At 40.0% G+C, this 16,208-nt stretch overlaps 1 protein-coding gene across 1 annotated transcript; it reads left to right on the top strand.

Moving 5' to 3' along the window:
• The first annotated feature begins 4,292 nt into the window (after positions 1-4,292).
• Positions 4,293-15,005, top strand: cchcr1 (coiled-coil alpha-helical rod protein 1). Its single transcript, XM_008295206.1, has 19 exons — positions 4,293-4,629; positions 4,930-5,212; positions 5,598-5,747; positions 5,880-5,997; positions 6,226-6,420; positions 6,708-6,871; positions 6,970-7,084; positions 7,281-7,391; positions 9,328-9,471; positions 9,568-9,678; positions 9,940-10,046; positions 10,185-10,297; positions 10,398-10,470; positions 10,774-10,892; positions 10,999-11,187; positions 12,480-12,581; positions 12,746-12,891; positions 12,966-13,092; positions 13,197-15,005. The coding sequence occupies exons 1-19, from the start codon at positions 4,560-4,562 to the stop codon at positions 13,325-13,327; spliced, it is 2,568 nt and encodes an 855-aa protein (XP_008293428.1). The 5' UTR covers positions 4,293-4,559; the 3' UTR covers positions 13,328-15,005.
• Positions 15,006-16,208: the final 1,203 nt, after the last annotated feature.

Here is a 16,208-nt window from a genome sequence, read left to right as displayed (position 1 = left end):
AAAAAAAAAAAAAAAAAAAAGTGCCGCGATTTAATAAGTGTGCAGGCCATGCGAGGAGAAAAGATTTTCGAATTCATGCATTTTATAAGCCTTTAAGCAAATTGTGACAAACATAGCAAAAAAAAAATGGGGCTAAGGAACATGACTGCAAACCATCCTCCAGTATATTTAAAATCTGCTTCCTTCCTAATCAACTCATCTCCTTGCAGCAAAAACCTAAACAACATGAATTCACACCTCTCATCATTATGGGAATTGTGTATCTTTAAAAAGCAGTGCTGAAGAGCCTCACAATGACAGCCCCTGAAACACCAGGTACACACTTGTTTAACAAGCACAATGGATGGGTAATGCATGGAAAAACCTCCCTATTCAAGCCACGGTAATAGTGAACTGCTGGGAAGGAAAATGACCACAGGTGGCAAGAAACTAGACTAGGGCTTTATGAAACACCAAGCAACAACAACAACAACAACAAAAAAAATCATTGCAGTGATTGTGCTTTTGCTGCTGCTTCTCGCACTGCTCCCTGTAGCTTTGTGTTTATTTTTAAGTATTGTTATTTAGGGATGTGGGCCCATCCCTCTGTTGCATTTTAAAGTTGAACTTAAAAATAAAGATATGAACGTGACACTGGAATCTGCCCTGACAAACAAATTCACTAACACAGAGTATGAGTTATGAGGCAAAGTCCAGGCACTTGCTGACAGAGCAGACATTTTCCCCACATATCCTTTTTTAATAATGCCCAGTGGCCATAGCTGTGATGCACAGCTGAAGGATCGTTTCTTGGGAGAGATGCTGCCCAGTGATGTCTGTTTCAAGCTGGGTTACCAAGGAAAGCTTTTCACAGAAACAAAAATGGGTTGCATGTATTGTCTGCTGATGCTCATGCAGGGAATAATCTGTTAGATACATTTAATGGGTCTCTAAAGCATCCTAAATATATAGACCATATGCCGCAAAACATGGAAATTATAGTTGAGCAAGTTGTGCTCCCTGTGGTTTTAGCTATTATGGATCCGCTACAAGCTTCTTTTTTTTTTCATTACATTTTTTTTTGTGTGTGGACTAATCTGGACTCATCAGTACCCTTGTGACATACCAAAAGTCCAACAAGTTCATTTGCAAATTAAGGCGTTTTTAATTAAAGACACACTTTCCAGTCCAGATATTTGCAGTCATGGACACTTTCTCCACATGAACCCCCTAAGTGCAGGCTGAATCAGCTTGATTGGGGACAAAGACAAAGCAGCTTCCATGGCCACGGGTGCACGAAGCTATCCAGTATCCTTTGGTGTGAACAGGAGAAATGTGTTGGTTTTCTTTCCTAATGAGAAGATTTGCATCTGGGCTTGAACTGATACAGATTGATCACGCCAGCTGTTGTACTCGGAGGACTATTGCCATGGTATCACAGGCATCAAAGGACAAATTCATGCTAATGTGTCAAGCCCTGTACGTTTAATCTATGCATGTGTTTGCTTTAGTCAGTGGCTCAGAAGCCAGCGTTGCAGGTGGGGATCAGTCTGCCAGGGTTGCCGCCATTTTTTTTCTGAGTCAGAATCAGAATCCTTTAAATTTCCAAGTACAGGCAGAGAAGGCATTTGTCTTGGGCAGGAGAATAACAAAAGAGCAAAAATCAAGATATACATAAGCTAACAAAAATACTCTTATTAATATATAGGGAGAACAGAAAATGAATAGAAAAAAGTATATAATTAGGACACATAAAATAAATAGAATTGACAGGATATTCATTTAACACAGATGTATGGCATCTAAATATTGCAGAATGGAGGGATGTCATTGTCTATGATGGCTCCATCCTGGGGGAAGAATGAATAACTGCAAAGAGTAGCCCTTATTTTTAGAACTCAGAGTCTCTAATGTCTTAGTGACCAGACTGCTAATACCTGATTTGGCCCACCACTCGCCTATGAGCTCCTGTATAGGACTTGTTTGAAGAGCAGATTAGATTTTTGGACCGAGGGGTGTTTGGTGGAGCCTTGGAGATGGACTTTCAGTTGTCCTCAGTAAGACTTTGCAAAACTGGCAGATGGGGCAAGAAGTGTCTTCCTCCAGCTGCTCTCAAAAGGGGTAAAAACATGCTGACCTTATAATATAGAGAACTTTTAAGGAGCTCATGAAGACAACTGACTCTGCCCTTGGTCACACACTCTGGGTAGTGATTGAAACTACAGGACTGCGATTAGAAGTGGCTGAAAAGAGCTCCCTCCCAAGTGTGTCTGGGCTCTCCCTTTAAGATGGGGAAGAGGAGACATTCAAAAGGTACTCATAGCAGAACTCCTTCTCTCTCAAATGGCAAGGAACCGGTTGAGTTTGCTCGGGCATTTAATAAGGATGTCTCTCAAATCTGACTGTGAGGACACCCCAGGCAGATGTAGAGCACAAAGAAATGATACTGCAATCTGGACCCAAATCAGTTTGTCATATTTTTGGGTGACAACTCCCAATCTGCTGCTGCATACATTTTTTTTTAAAGCTATTTTTTTAGCTCTCATGTACAGTGTATGTTTCAAGCACTGCAGGCAGTAAATATTCATCATGATCAGCTCTTACATATCCTCCAAAGAAACAAGCCGCATCCTAACGCTGACCTGTTTTTTTCTTTACAAGGGTCAGTGTTGTCTTTGTTTACTGGATTCCCGATGGTCTCCCCCCCTTTCTCCTCCCTCTGCTTATTTCTTCAGGGCCTACTGCAGTACCTGCCATGTGCTTAAAGAATACAATACCAGCATGTCCAAATAATGCACAGCACTCTCACTGTGCTCCTCAAACAACCACTTCAGTACATTAAGGGATATTATACAAGATCCACAGTCCATCATGTCGTATTGGCAGCATTTGTCTATCTTGGCAGAGCACCATATGTTTTAATCATTTTTATTTAGGCAGATATGCATCAGCTGATCCTATATATTGTCGACTTGTATCTGTACGTGATCATTTATGTAAATGAAGCAAAGTAAAATGTCTCTTTGTTCCTTGAATACACCACAAATAGATTAGATTAGATGAAACTTTAATGAACCCCAGGGGGAAAGTGGGTCATAGCAGCAATAGAGTAGAGAATATACTGCAGGTAAGAGCAAACACAAATGGCTGCTGAAGATACCAGAGGAAAATAACACAACAGGATATATGAAATATGGCAGTAACAGTGAAAATAGCCTACCGAATGTTGACTAGATAGCAATAGATTGAGCCGGTTATTAAAAGGGAGCCACATGTTTACAGTTTATGGATTTAAAGCACAAATGCTGTGTGTGCAGAATGTGCATCACTGCAGATGCGGGACACTAAGCAGGCGGGAATCTGCCAAAGTTTCTGAACGTCTAATGTAAATTATTAATATACTGATCATTTCACAGTCGCAGGTAACCCATTTATAGATGCCCTCCAACCCTCCCAAAATTGCCTTACATAACCAAATTATCACCAATTAGCATTCAGATCTGCTCTTGTGAACCTGCACAGTGCGCCCTTTTCTGCAAGACTGGAGATATTATGCAGAAACGGTCTGGTTGTCAGACACCCCTGGGTGTTCTGAAGGTGGGGGAGTCCCAGGGAAAGAAGAAATGGCGTTGTTTCAGGTTATCTCCTCATTAGGTGCTTTTACACTTAACTTCTTTTCCACTAATTGTCAAAAAGTATCTTAATAATACCTGAATAAAAATGACTTACAGAACCAGCCTCAGTAGAATTAAATGGCAAATCACTCTGATTAATTTCACATGCACATGTATCTTCTATGATATATTCTATTAAATAATATCTATCTCCTATAAGACTTCTATTTATCAGAATTAAGGTTCCTACATTAAAAGAACAACTAGTCACATATATGAAATTATTCTGCTTTTTCCACTTGGACATTCCAATCAGAGCCAGTGTCTGTTTGCTGTCAGAATCTGAAGAGTAGCCTGAGACCCAGAAAACAAAAATCACACATCTCCTGTCACAGAGTACAGCGTGTCTGTGAAACCCACACGATTGCCCACATATCGACATTGAAGCCTTTGTTTCCCTGAGTTGAGTCTATCAGGAGAGCTGATACGCAGTTTGTGCATTGGTCCTTGTCTGCCCCTGGTAAACGCTGCACTCCAATGTATATAAATAGGGGCAATGCAGTGTTGCGATTCAGGCGATGTCTGAAAGCAGCGTAGAGAGAACAACCTGCAAGACCAAGCTCAGGGGGAAAAAACACCAAGCAGTCTGACAGTTCCCTTCACTTTACCCGTGATGCACCGCGGTGTTGCCACTTGTGTTTGATAAACGTTTCATTTAGTTTAAGTTCATGAACATAGATAAATTTGCCGAAATGTTGCTGGCACCCGTAATTACCGAACTATGATTTTAACATTTGAGTGCTATCAAACAGAAAGTAGCACAAACTGAGCGCAGCGGAAGTTCCCGCTGTAGCCTGTAACTAAGGCAACGAGGCATGACGTGACTCGCGGGAGAATAAACGCGAAAACAAACAACTTCAGACCGGTTCATGTTAACTGTGTGACTCCCTGTGATGGTTTCTGAACATGGAAAGGCATAACTTTGAAAAAGAGAGGCTCATAGCACCCACCGACTTCACCTCACCAGCGGTTCCAAGTAAGCTGTTCCTTTTAGCCGAGTTTTTGTTTGACGTTTGCGTGTAACTTTAAGTAAATGTTGACTAGCTAACTTGGCTAATTACTTAACCTGACTTAGCACAATAACTTAGCTGCTCTGCTCTTGTGTTAAGTAATACATAACTACAAGTTGAGGTTGTATTCAGTGGGAGTAAGTTGTCATGTTTAGCTTTCTTGAAAGTTCAGCTTGAGAAACTCCAGGACCTTATGTTAGCATATTACTACACCTAGCTTGACTAGCTAATGCATGCACACATAAATATAATTTTTTGTCATGTAGGGACCTTCCAGGAGGACCTTGTACCTCCTTCGCATTTTGCATCAAGTGTCCAGGCTTCTGCAGCACACAGAGCCGTTCAAATCCCTGTGACAGCGACCTCCATCCCGTGGATAAACTCAGGCGTAACATCAGTGTCATCAGGGGATCCCACTCCTGCCAATCCATGGCTCGCCATCACTCGGGCCCAACAGGAAATCCTCGAGTTAAGGAAGGAAAATCAGAGGATCATGATCCTACAAGAAGGCAGGGCCTCTGCAGATCACCTGTCAGACATTAGGGCAAGGTATCTCCACATTTTTAAAATTTTATATAGTTTTGCAATATAATTTTTTGAATTAAAGCTTCATTTTACTATTTGCAGAGTAATAGATTTGAAAAGTGATGGAACATTGCAACATGAGATAAATGACATGCATGACAGTCACACAAAGAGCACAGCAACAGTTTGTAAAACCACTGACATGACAGTATGAACCCTGGGTCAAACATGCTGCGTAACAAACATCTTAAATTGCAGTCTTTGCGATTTGCTAATTGCATTGCTTCAGATTGCTACTTCAATGTGAAAACAATTGATTGTTCCGCCTTTGTCGGAAATACTATGATTGTCTGCTCAGTTGGGTGGCATTTTGGGCATATTAACAGCTCTTCTTCCCCCGCAAATGCAGATCTACAGAGAGAAGTGAGCAATGGTCTAAATGTGAGTCAGAAAAATACAAGGCAGAAACTGAGAGGTTGAAGGGGCAGGTAGAGGCTCTGAAGGAGACTGCAGCGAGATACAGGGACGAGATGAGAGAGAAAGACACTGCTCTGAACAGGTGGGGGATAGACTCATGCTGTTTTGCAGTCAATTCATTTTATGTTTTGGTTCTCTGTGTAACTTAATATTTCAGAGGCTAGCAGTAAATCATCTTGAATGAGCTTAACGTGGCATAACCTTTGTACAACAGAAACAGCCATGAGCTGGAAGCAGTGCATGAAGAACTGACAAAGGCTAAGACTGAACTCAGCCAAGTCAGAGAGGAGCTCAATCTCAGCAGTGCACAGAAGAAGAAAATAAGCTCACAGGTAATGATGTTTACTGAGAAAACATTTCATTTTGACACTCAAGTAGACAAAGATCACCTGAGACTTACTGGCGTCTTGTAACTCATTTTGGCAGTTTGTAGTCTGATGTTTTTTGTACAGTTTGGTGGTCTTAAAAATAGCTATTAGTCACCTTTAATTTAAAAGTTTCACTATGGCTAGTTTCATAGACAAAGATTCTTTTGTGTTTAATGTTTCTTCTCCTTGCAGCTGGAAAGTCTGAGAGCAGACTCTGGTGAGGAAATTACAAAGCTGAAAAGAGATGTGGAGAGGAGCAAAGAGGAATCCCAGGAGCTTGCTTTAAAGGCAGAAATGGCCAAGTTGCAGGGTGAAGAGGAGCACAAACAGCAGACACTTAGACTGTTAGAACAACTGGAGGAAACGCAGAAGAAACAGGACGTGGAGGTACAATACTTGCAAGTAACTTTAAACCTTTCTAAACCTTGTACATACAGATTTGGTTGACCTCCTGTTTGCTCAAGGTCCTGCATCTGAGAACGCATATCAGCAGGCATCAATTCTGCTGAAGTATTCCTGAGCACAACACTGAGCAAGGTCAGACTGTTCACTCTGACCTTCCTCAGGAGTGACGCAAGTGAAGTGAAAATGTCTCCTTGGGATCAATAAGGTGTTACATCATTATTTGTGCATGCCGTAAAATTTCCATTGTTTGCCTCTGTGTTCACTTTCAGCTGCAACGGTTGAATGCATCCCATTGTTCAGAGTTGGATGCAGCAAGAAATACAAACAAGCAACTACAGGACAGACTTCAATCAATGACCTCAGAAGTGCTGCAGCTAAAAAGCAATCTGAAGGAGGCATCTACTGAGAGAGATGGGCTGAAAGAGCATTTAAGGTGCCACATTCAATCTAAAATTGAAGAGAGCTAAGCATCTAAAGCACTTTGTAGTCAGATTCACTGATTTTTTTGTGAGGATGTTGTTTATTTTTCAGCCAAATGGGACAAGCTTTTGAGACACAATCTGCAACACTGCACAGCCTCAGAAATTACATTGGCCAGCTTGCCCCGGAGAAAGGAGAGAAGGAACGATTAAATGAAGTTGTTGAGGTGGAGATGATATAAACAGTATTGATTATAATGAAACTCCTGTAAAGTAATTGCATGAAACTATTAAATGTTCTTTTTGCTAGACTAAAGCAAGAACAGTTAAGAAAATAATTAATACATTTCTAAATTAATGTGCGTATTATAGGCACTCACCCCATTGCGTGTAAATTTAATTTTAATCTTGTACATTTTATAGAGGCTGAACAAAGAGAAAGCAGCTCTTCAGACGACCGCAGAGCTTTTGACAGTCAGGTTTAACTCTGTAAATGAGATACTTGCCCTCCAAGAAGAGAAAATGGTGAAGAAGGTGAGTGTTTTGTCGTCGCATACCAATGATAATGTATAATGAACAGCAGCGCTGCTTCTTGCAGGCTAAGCCACTGATTTCTGGTGAAGACCAAGCAGCTTTCTATTTTTGTATGTTGCTGGCTTTAGGTTGTAAAGGTTTCAAGTGTTGTCAGATCTCAAAAATATGGAAAAAAAAACTGTGAGGAGTAAATTTACCTCATTTTCACACTTAAAATTAACATTTTCCAAAATGTGCGACACTGGATTTAAGACTGATAATGGAACAGCACAAGACAAGATGGCAACGCTCTAATTAATTCAGCTGGCTAAACACTTCAGCTGCCTTATTTACATGTGTATATACAGAATGACTCTGCTAGTGACATGTCAAACATTTCTCACCTTTGTATGCCCTTTTCTTACTTTTTAAGTACATTTTCTCTAGTTTAGAAAGATGTAGCAGAGCCTGGACATTTTTTTCAGATAGGAATTTATCACAGTAAACAACTTACATTCTTGAGTTTTCCGTTGGAGGTTACGTGGCTGTTGTGGAACGAAGCTTTTTAAAGCAAAACACTTTTAATACAAACCTTTTGTGACACTATGTCAATATACAACACTGTTCAAATGTTTAAGGCACTTGTAGATGTGTAGATTGTTATCCATCATCCAAAGTCGTCAAGAATGGGCTGGTCAATTCCAAATCATTTTGCAACCAGCGCAGGAAGAAGTATTCCGATAATTTACTGAAGTAAAAGTATCAATACAGCAATGTGAAAATATTCAATTACACGTAACAGTCTTACATGAAAGTCCCTGTTTCAGGAAAAGTACATAGAAATGTAGTTAAAGTATTAAAGTATAAGTGGTGGTTTGGTCCCTATGATTGATGATGCAGTATTATATGACATTAATAGATTATCAGTAGTGAATCATCAGCATGCCGGCAGCATAATACTGTTGTAGCTGCTGCAGGTGCCTAGTCTGAACACTAATTACATCTTAGAGGTTTTACATGACTAATAGGAGCTTAAGAAAGAAGAAACAAAAGCTTTGATGCACAAATATGCTTTCAGACTGTTTTCTAATAATCACATTTTGGTGAGATATTGAATCACTTGAACATTTATTGAAATGAAACCAAGTAAGAAGTTTGGCAGGAAAAATCACAATCAGCTTCTAGGCATCTTAAATGTGACCTCGACAACACAATGGTTTTGTCAGATGTCAGAAGCCAAAAAGGTTGAAAATTGCGGTTTTAATCTTAAAAAATGTGTTGCATTTTAAAAGCATCTGTGCAAGACCTTTATCTTATAAGTAGCTAAAGTTGTCAGATAGTGGAGAAGAAAGTACAATATTCCCCTGTGAAATGGAAGTAGCATGAAAAGGAAATGGTCAAATACAAGTATTTTGAAATTGTACAGAACTTGAGTAAATGTGCTGAGTTACTTTCCACTGTTGTCTGCTTAATGAGAGTGTGGACCCAAACATACAGCCAGAGTCATGAAGAGCTGTCTCCAGTGACAAACTTCTCCACAGAGTGCTGAACGCAACATCACTGAGACAGTATGGGGTTATGTGAGGAGGCAGAAGTAACTAAGAGAACCTCAATCCCCAGAAGAAATGTGACAAGTTCTCCAAGACGCTTGGAACAGCCTACCATCTACCTTTAAAAAACAGTCCAATAATGTGCTTCTAATCTTTTTACAGTCCTCTCTATGAAGTTACATGATTTAAGAAAACTATTCATGGCGTTAAATTTGAAAGCTTTACTTTTATTTTCTAAATCTTTGCACAGCACTGGACTTCTGGAATGAGAGGGAGAAAACACTCATTATTTATAAAGAGATCTAGTTTGCTTTAGAAATCATCAAGGTTAGTTTTTAATCTAAAATAATTATTTATGCTTATATAAAGCATCGCGTGTGTGCGTGTGTGTGTGTGTGTTTCAATAGTGCTCGACTGATCCACTTGTGAAGAATGGTTCTGAAGGCCTTCAAGTGCTTCAGCTGTGGAGAGAGAAAGTGTTCAAGTTATGCGTCCAACTTCGCTCTAAGGACATTGAACTGAGAGGAGAGAAGGATAAACTTCTTTCAAAAGTATGTGGGTAGTCTGTTATTATACTATAGTACAATCAAAACCCTTGTGTTTGAAACTGTGTTTAAAGTGCAATACTGTGTTGATCTGTGTTTTAGGTCAGATCCACAGAGCAGCAGCTCCAGCAGGAGCAGCACCGCGCTAATGTGCTCCAACACAGTCTGCATGACAGGATAGCTGAGCTGGACCTGGAGAGAGTGGAAAAGGAGGTTAGTACCGGAGCAACGCATGTGATTTACGTGGCTGTCTCAAATTTTGATGATGCACAATAAACTTGGGTCCGCTTAGGGAAGTGACAAACGTTGGTGCATTTTTACCAGAGCAGATGATGCTGACTACATGAAATTTTGCTAGCTTCTCAGAGCTGTTGAGGTTGTAAGAACAACAGCTGGGGAAATATTCTCAAAACTGAGCATCACAGTAAAATCAGTAAGACACTGCACTAACTAGAAGTGTGTTTTTCTTCCTAGACGTTAAAACAGGACTTGGCCAAGGTTCACAAGGAGAACGCTCAGCTGAAGTCACAGAGCCAGAGAGCAGAGGCTGAACTTAAAACCTTGACAGAGGCAGTGCATAGGTAAAACACATTTATTTCAACTTAAAAGGGACAGAATTAGTTGGTGAATTAAAGGCATAGAAGGAGAAAGGACTACAACTCGTCAGTGTTTCATCACAGACAATAGTCATACATTTACATTTCGGCTGTGCCTTACAGGTTCAGTCATGGATTTCAAAGCAAGGCGGCAGAAGTGGACGCAGCTAAAGCAAGACTCAACACTTTCACCCAGCGGCTAACTTTTGCTAAAAGACGTGTGGAGACTATCCAAGGTACAGATAGGCTGGAGGTTAATATGCTGACAGTACTGCTTGAGTTTAAACTACATGTATGTGGTAAAGAATGTGTGTCACTGTGGTTTTTTTTTTACAGGTTTGGTCATGAGGAGGGCAGCTCTGCAGAAAGTTGAGCAGGCCTGTAAACAGGCAGAACCAACTGTTGACAGGTACAGTTTTAGGTTTCAAAATTTTTACAAAACATTTCTACAAAACTGAGGTTGAAAATAGGACTGGATGATGTGGCTGAAATCAATGTTGTGATATTAGTACAGATGTTTTTCTAGTATACTGTGTTCACATATCATATTGTGACAACTGCATACAGTATCAGGGGATTCTAAGTCATGTAAAAAGTCACTTTCAGGCTGTTTGGCATACTGTGTTGTATGACATTCAGATGTTTCTCTACCTCTCTACTTCGCTTTCTGCTCCTTTATTTGCTCTGCCATCTTGTCTATGTTGACCTGCAGCATCAGAAACCTTGAGATGGAGCACAGTTTGGTGTGTGAAGAGAGAGAAAGACTCACTCAAGAGCTCAAAAGAACCCCAGAGCTCATCGAGAAAGCTCTGGCTAATCTGAAAGAACAATGTGAGACTTACAGATCACAACACCTATTATGACACATTATGTGTTTATTGTGCATTCACATTTTGGCAGTGTCTGTGTCTTGGTTCACGTTGTACATCCTCCACAGACCAAAGTAAATCTAGGCAGCAGCAGCAGGAGCTGCAGCAGAGCTTGGTGGAGGTCCAGCAGGCTGTAGCTGCTAGAGAAAAGGCTGAGCAGAGCCTACAGCAGATCCAGGCCCAGCTGGAGGAAAGAAATGTCAACCTGGAGAAACTACGCTGTGAGCTGCTCAGCCAGCAGGAGCAGAGTGAGCAGGGTGAGGCGTGAGAAAGAACCTTCATCTGCTCATATTCACACTTGTGAACAGTCTGCTAATCATGTGTCGATAGCTTCATCGGAGCAGTTTGGGATTTGCTGACATCCTCAATAGGACTTTGACTGTAGTTGTTCAGGGCCCGTTACTGAGTCTCTATATTAAAATTTTCCCAGCTGGTATAAACATTAAACTTAGTCAGATCGGAGGCTTAGCTATAAAGCTGCATTAAAGACTTCAAATAAATGTCTGGCACCTGCATGTACACTGAAACAAGACGTGCTTGCTGCTATCATTCCTCCTGTTCAGACTATTGATTTTGTCGCCCGTCACTTACATTGTTTGTCCTTTAGGAATTACTCTTTATCTGATGTTCAGTAGATATTGGAAGAACAATTAAAGCAAGAAGACAAATCTGTTTTAATGTTCATCCAGGCACTTGGCTATTTTTTAACCAAATTATGAGCCTTTCCTTTTACTGATTCTTTTTCTGCCCGCTGGGTACAGAATTAAGTTCTTAACTAAACACTGTCACCTTTTAAGTTTGCAGCCTTGTTATCAAACCCTTGTTTCATCCAGCAGCTACAGAGCAACATTAGCGTTTATTTTCTAGCAAAGTGAGTGATTTGTCAGATGTAATTATTGTCATGTTTGTGTTCACTTGATTGAGTTAAGTCCGATAGTGTCTCTTGTTTAGCTGTGTTTTGTTTTCCCACCTGTTCTCTTTCACTGCTAAATGATCCACCGTTTTCACTAAGTAGCCAAGTTTTCTCTGTCTGCCATTTGGTGCTGGACATGTACTATATAATCTGTGTTTCAGAGACGACAACAGCTGTGTGCTTTGTCTGAAAGCAAACAATGGTGTGCGAGCAGTGAGGGCTAGTGGTAAATTAGCAACTTGACCACCTCTTTCCCAATTCATAAACACAAACGTTGTGGTGTGGTTGGTGTTGATTATAGCATCTTGAATGATAGAGACAGCAAATTGACACAGTTGATTTATTTTCCTTCAAATACCAGGTCTTGTTGCTACACCTCTCTGTCTTAGCTGAAACAAAAGATTGAAAAGTGTTTGCTATAATTTAAAAACCATATAGAAATGCTTTTCCTCGACCTTTAGCCTCCTGCCACCTTGCTGTGTAGCAGCCTGTTATGCTGCTTATGAAAATTTGCTAACAGGTGCAGTGACATCCAGTATATCCCCTGAGGTACATACAAATACAGCATTAGAGTCAGTGTTACTCAGTGTGTGAGATGCTATATTGAGGGGTGGTGCATTTGTTGTTCCCTTTCAGCCCTGCAGGACAGAGTGTCTGAGATTGAGGACCAGTGTGCTGAGAAGCTGAGAGAGATGGAGGTTCAAGTCAATACAGCCAGGAGAGAGCACACCAAAGCAGGTAGTAGGATTAGCACCATGCTGCCTCAGCCCACAGCAGCTTAGCATAGAGGGATGAAGTCGTTTTTTTTTTAATGCAGACTGTGATCTAATATTATTCAAACTGTTTACACGGTATATAGCATGTCTCTGTGGCTTTGGATCTGTCTGCATTGTCTCTTGCAGTTATGACTTTGCGTCAGTTTGAGAGAGAGGCAGCAAGAAAACAGGATGAGACGAAAGAAACTCAGCATTCGGAGAGCGAAAACACAAAGAGGGATCTCCTCAGTAAACAACTGAAGAGGACAGAGATGGACAAAAGTCGACTGCCGGTAAAACTTTTTAAAGCAAAACACAGTTGTGGAAATTTTTGTTTTCTGTGTCCTTTGACCTGAATCTGTTCCAGGTCACCGTTGATGAGAGAGGGCTGATGAGAGAGTACACAAGGTCTCACAGAACAGCTGCTCCCCGGAAACAGAATCCTTCAGACAGGAGTTGCTCTATAGGAGCAAAGGTCCAACTACCTGCAGATGGTAAGAAACGTCTAAACTCTGCATGCGTCAGACACTTTATTTTAAGTCCTAACATTTACACAAGCGTGACTGATCTGACCAATGGCCTGTCTGTATTCTGTCAGAGAGACTCCTGTGTGTTTTGGAGGAGCTCCATACTCTCAGTGCTGCAGTGGCAAACAGCTCTGAGGACTCTGCGGAGGAGGAGGGACAGAGTGACAGCGTGGGACCATCCGCAGGAAGTCTGCACAGCTGATACCTGAGGATGAGTCACTGAAGCCACTGAACACACCTTGAATTTGTACAAAAGGTGGGCGGTGTATTGCTTCAGGAGCAAAAGAAATACAGCTACAAGAAACTATTTGATGAAGCTAAACATTGGAAATCCATGCATGTCGCATTGCCACTAAATGTAGAACAAGAATAAGAGCTATCTGGTGCAGGCACAGTATGCATACAGTTACCACCAATATAAATTTTGCATCTTTCTCCAGAATTACATGTATTTGCTGTTAATACTGGAAATACATTACTCCGTTGCCAATTTAAGAGGCGCAAATATACATGAAATCTACACAAACACAGGGTCAAATGAAAGGTTTTATTACTGCACCAGTAAGACTTTGTTCTGCACTTGTCTTAAATTCTATTTCTCATCAAATTGGTAAAAGAATATTTTGAATTGTGTCCATTCAACTGATGAATCCTAAAGCTGAAGCTCACATTGTTGTGTGCACTGCATTGCTTTTATAATTTAATACGTTTTTTTGGAGCAGTGTAGCATATAATGAAACTGATGCAGCACAGAAGCTTTGCACAAAACAGAAGACAGCCATCCTTTAAAGCCTCTCGGATCAGTGGTTTAACCCCTAAAACTAATCTCTTTCTATCAAAATTAAATATTTAGAAGTTTGTTCTATAAAAATAATCCCTGCATGCTTTAAAATGGCTTCGATGTAACTGCACACCACTGCTTTCTTCAGAATGTGCACATCCAAGAAGTCCTCACTTCTGTTGCCACCCGCCCTTCCACCTTTACTGCAGCTCAAGCACACCAGCTCACCTACAGCTCTGCTCAAACCCTGAAACCACTCTGTGCTACACGATGACAAGTTGGAGTAATTCAGCCATACATGTTTGAACCAGAAATCAATTCTGAAGAAGAATAATGATACAACATGTTCCACCTTGAAAGTCTGAGTCTGTTTTTTTGACACTGTCATTGGCACACTGTGGTTTTATGGTAGAAATGCTAAGTCCTGCCATCTACTGCACATTTTGCTTATGACGTATCTTACAGCATTTGAAAAAACAATATATTGGCAAGTTAACAAGGTAAAATAACTCAATTTTGCCTGGAGGGGATTTTTTTTAACCATAAAACTATAATCATGAAAATGAAAAGAGGGGTTAGCCATCAACTCATTAACATTCAAGTTTAAACTGAAATTAACATGCAGCAAACACTGTTTCCCCCTCACCATTAATTGTTCCCAGCATGTGTTCACATGACGACATCTTAATCATTTTATCAGTTCATTTTTTTCACAGTGGGGCATCTGGAAATCTTCTAATTTTGCAATGTAAGTGTTGCAGCTGTGATAAGGCCACTTTTAAAGTGCTAAATTTGTTATTTTGTGTGTGCAACATTTTTTAAAAAAAACAATATTTTTTCTGTTACTGCAAATACGATAGTAGAACGTACATTATGAAAGATACACAGCAAATATGTTACTACTTTTGTCAGTGCCAGTAAGCTTTTTATCAGATAGCAAAGAGAAGCCTGCCTGATAAACACAGATTAGATGTAGTTCTTGTTCTGCTCATCTGTAGAGTTCAAGTTTATGTGACGGTCAAAGTTTTTCTATGCTATGCAGAGATTAGTGACTTGTTTTTTTATTGCATCCTACAATAAAGCATATATATATTTTTAATCTGTTTGTTTTTTAACTTACTATTCTGAAAAATAGTAAATCTCAGTCTTCTATTATTAGTAGTGCAGTAAAAGACAATATAAAGAAGAGCAACTAGCATCTGTTGTCAGTATTTTAAAATAAGTTCAGTTAAACTAAAATAAGATTTGCATGAAGAATCTTTAACCATACACAGGTTTCTGTAGTCAGCTGAGAATGCTAAATCTGTAAAGCAGGTTTTAATGTGATTGGTGCATCTGCCATGTTTCTCTTTATATTATATGAACAAGTGAGAAGATCCATAAGATTTTATATTACAAAAAAATCAATACTTTCTATTTGAAGCTCCTTTATAGGGGTCAGTTTTAAAATGACTTTGCGCTCATAGGATTGATGATGATAAACACCATGATGAACCAGATAATTGTGCTATTTGTCATGTTGTCGTGAGTGCTAATAAATTTTGCAGCAGTTCAAAGTTTCGAGCCTCTAGGTAAAAACGCCTCACGGAGAACCGAGGGAGAGTGAAAAATACTAATAAAGTCTTGACTTTTCTGCTCTATTTTCTAAGACCATCAAAAAGAATTTGCAGGGACACACTCATTGCTGGAGAGGTGATTCATCACGGCGTGCACAGGATGAACGCGCCAAATTAAAGTTTTAAAAAGAATATTGTTGGTTTTCTGCTGAGTGGTCCTGCTGATATTTGGTGCCCTAGAACTGGTAAAACCGTATATAAGGTAAGAGAACATTTTAGTTTGTGTTCTCTAGTATACCTATGATACAGAAATCCCTTTGGCGACTTATGACACTGTGTCTAAAGTTTAAACTTTTTCATCATCATCACTCCTTTTCTGTTCGTTCGTTGTTTTTGGGACGTGTATTTTAGATTGCATCATGCATTAGTTGGTCAGTTAGCTGGTTTTGGCTGTTCTCCTTTTGAAAAATCTCTTTATGTTTGTGGCAACTGTCAGATGAATTCAATCACAGCAGGAGAAGACATTACAGTTACTGACAAACATTCAACCCCAAAATGCTCCACGACAACTTCACCAACAATCAAGACAACAAAATGCAAACTGATACACATGAACGGAGCTAGACTGGAGGGTATGAAGGATCTCTGGCAGCATTCACCTCATCCTGATGGTCACAACTCATATTCAACACAGAGGGGGTGTCTTTCATGTCATATTTACTGTAATATTAACGATTCTGAGACAA

The sequence above is a fragment of the Stegastes partitus genome, unplaced genomic scaffold (assembly GCF_000690725.1).
Source record: "Stegastes partitus isolate 25-593 unplaced genomic scaffold, Stegastes_partitus-1.0.2 Scaffold1031, whole genome shotgun sequence".
NCBI classification, from domain to species: domain Eukaryota; kingdom Metazoa; phylum Chordata; class Actinopteri; family Pomacentridae; genus Stegastes; species Stegastes partitus.
Note: the sequence above shows the minus strand (reverse complement) of the source record. Positions and strands in the feature narration are given on the sequence as shown.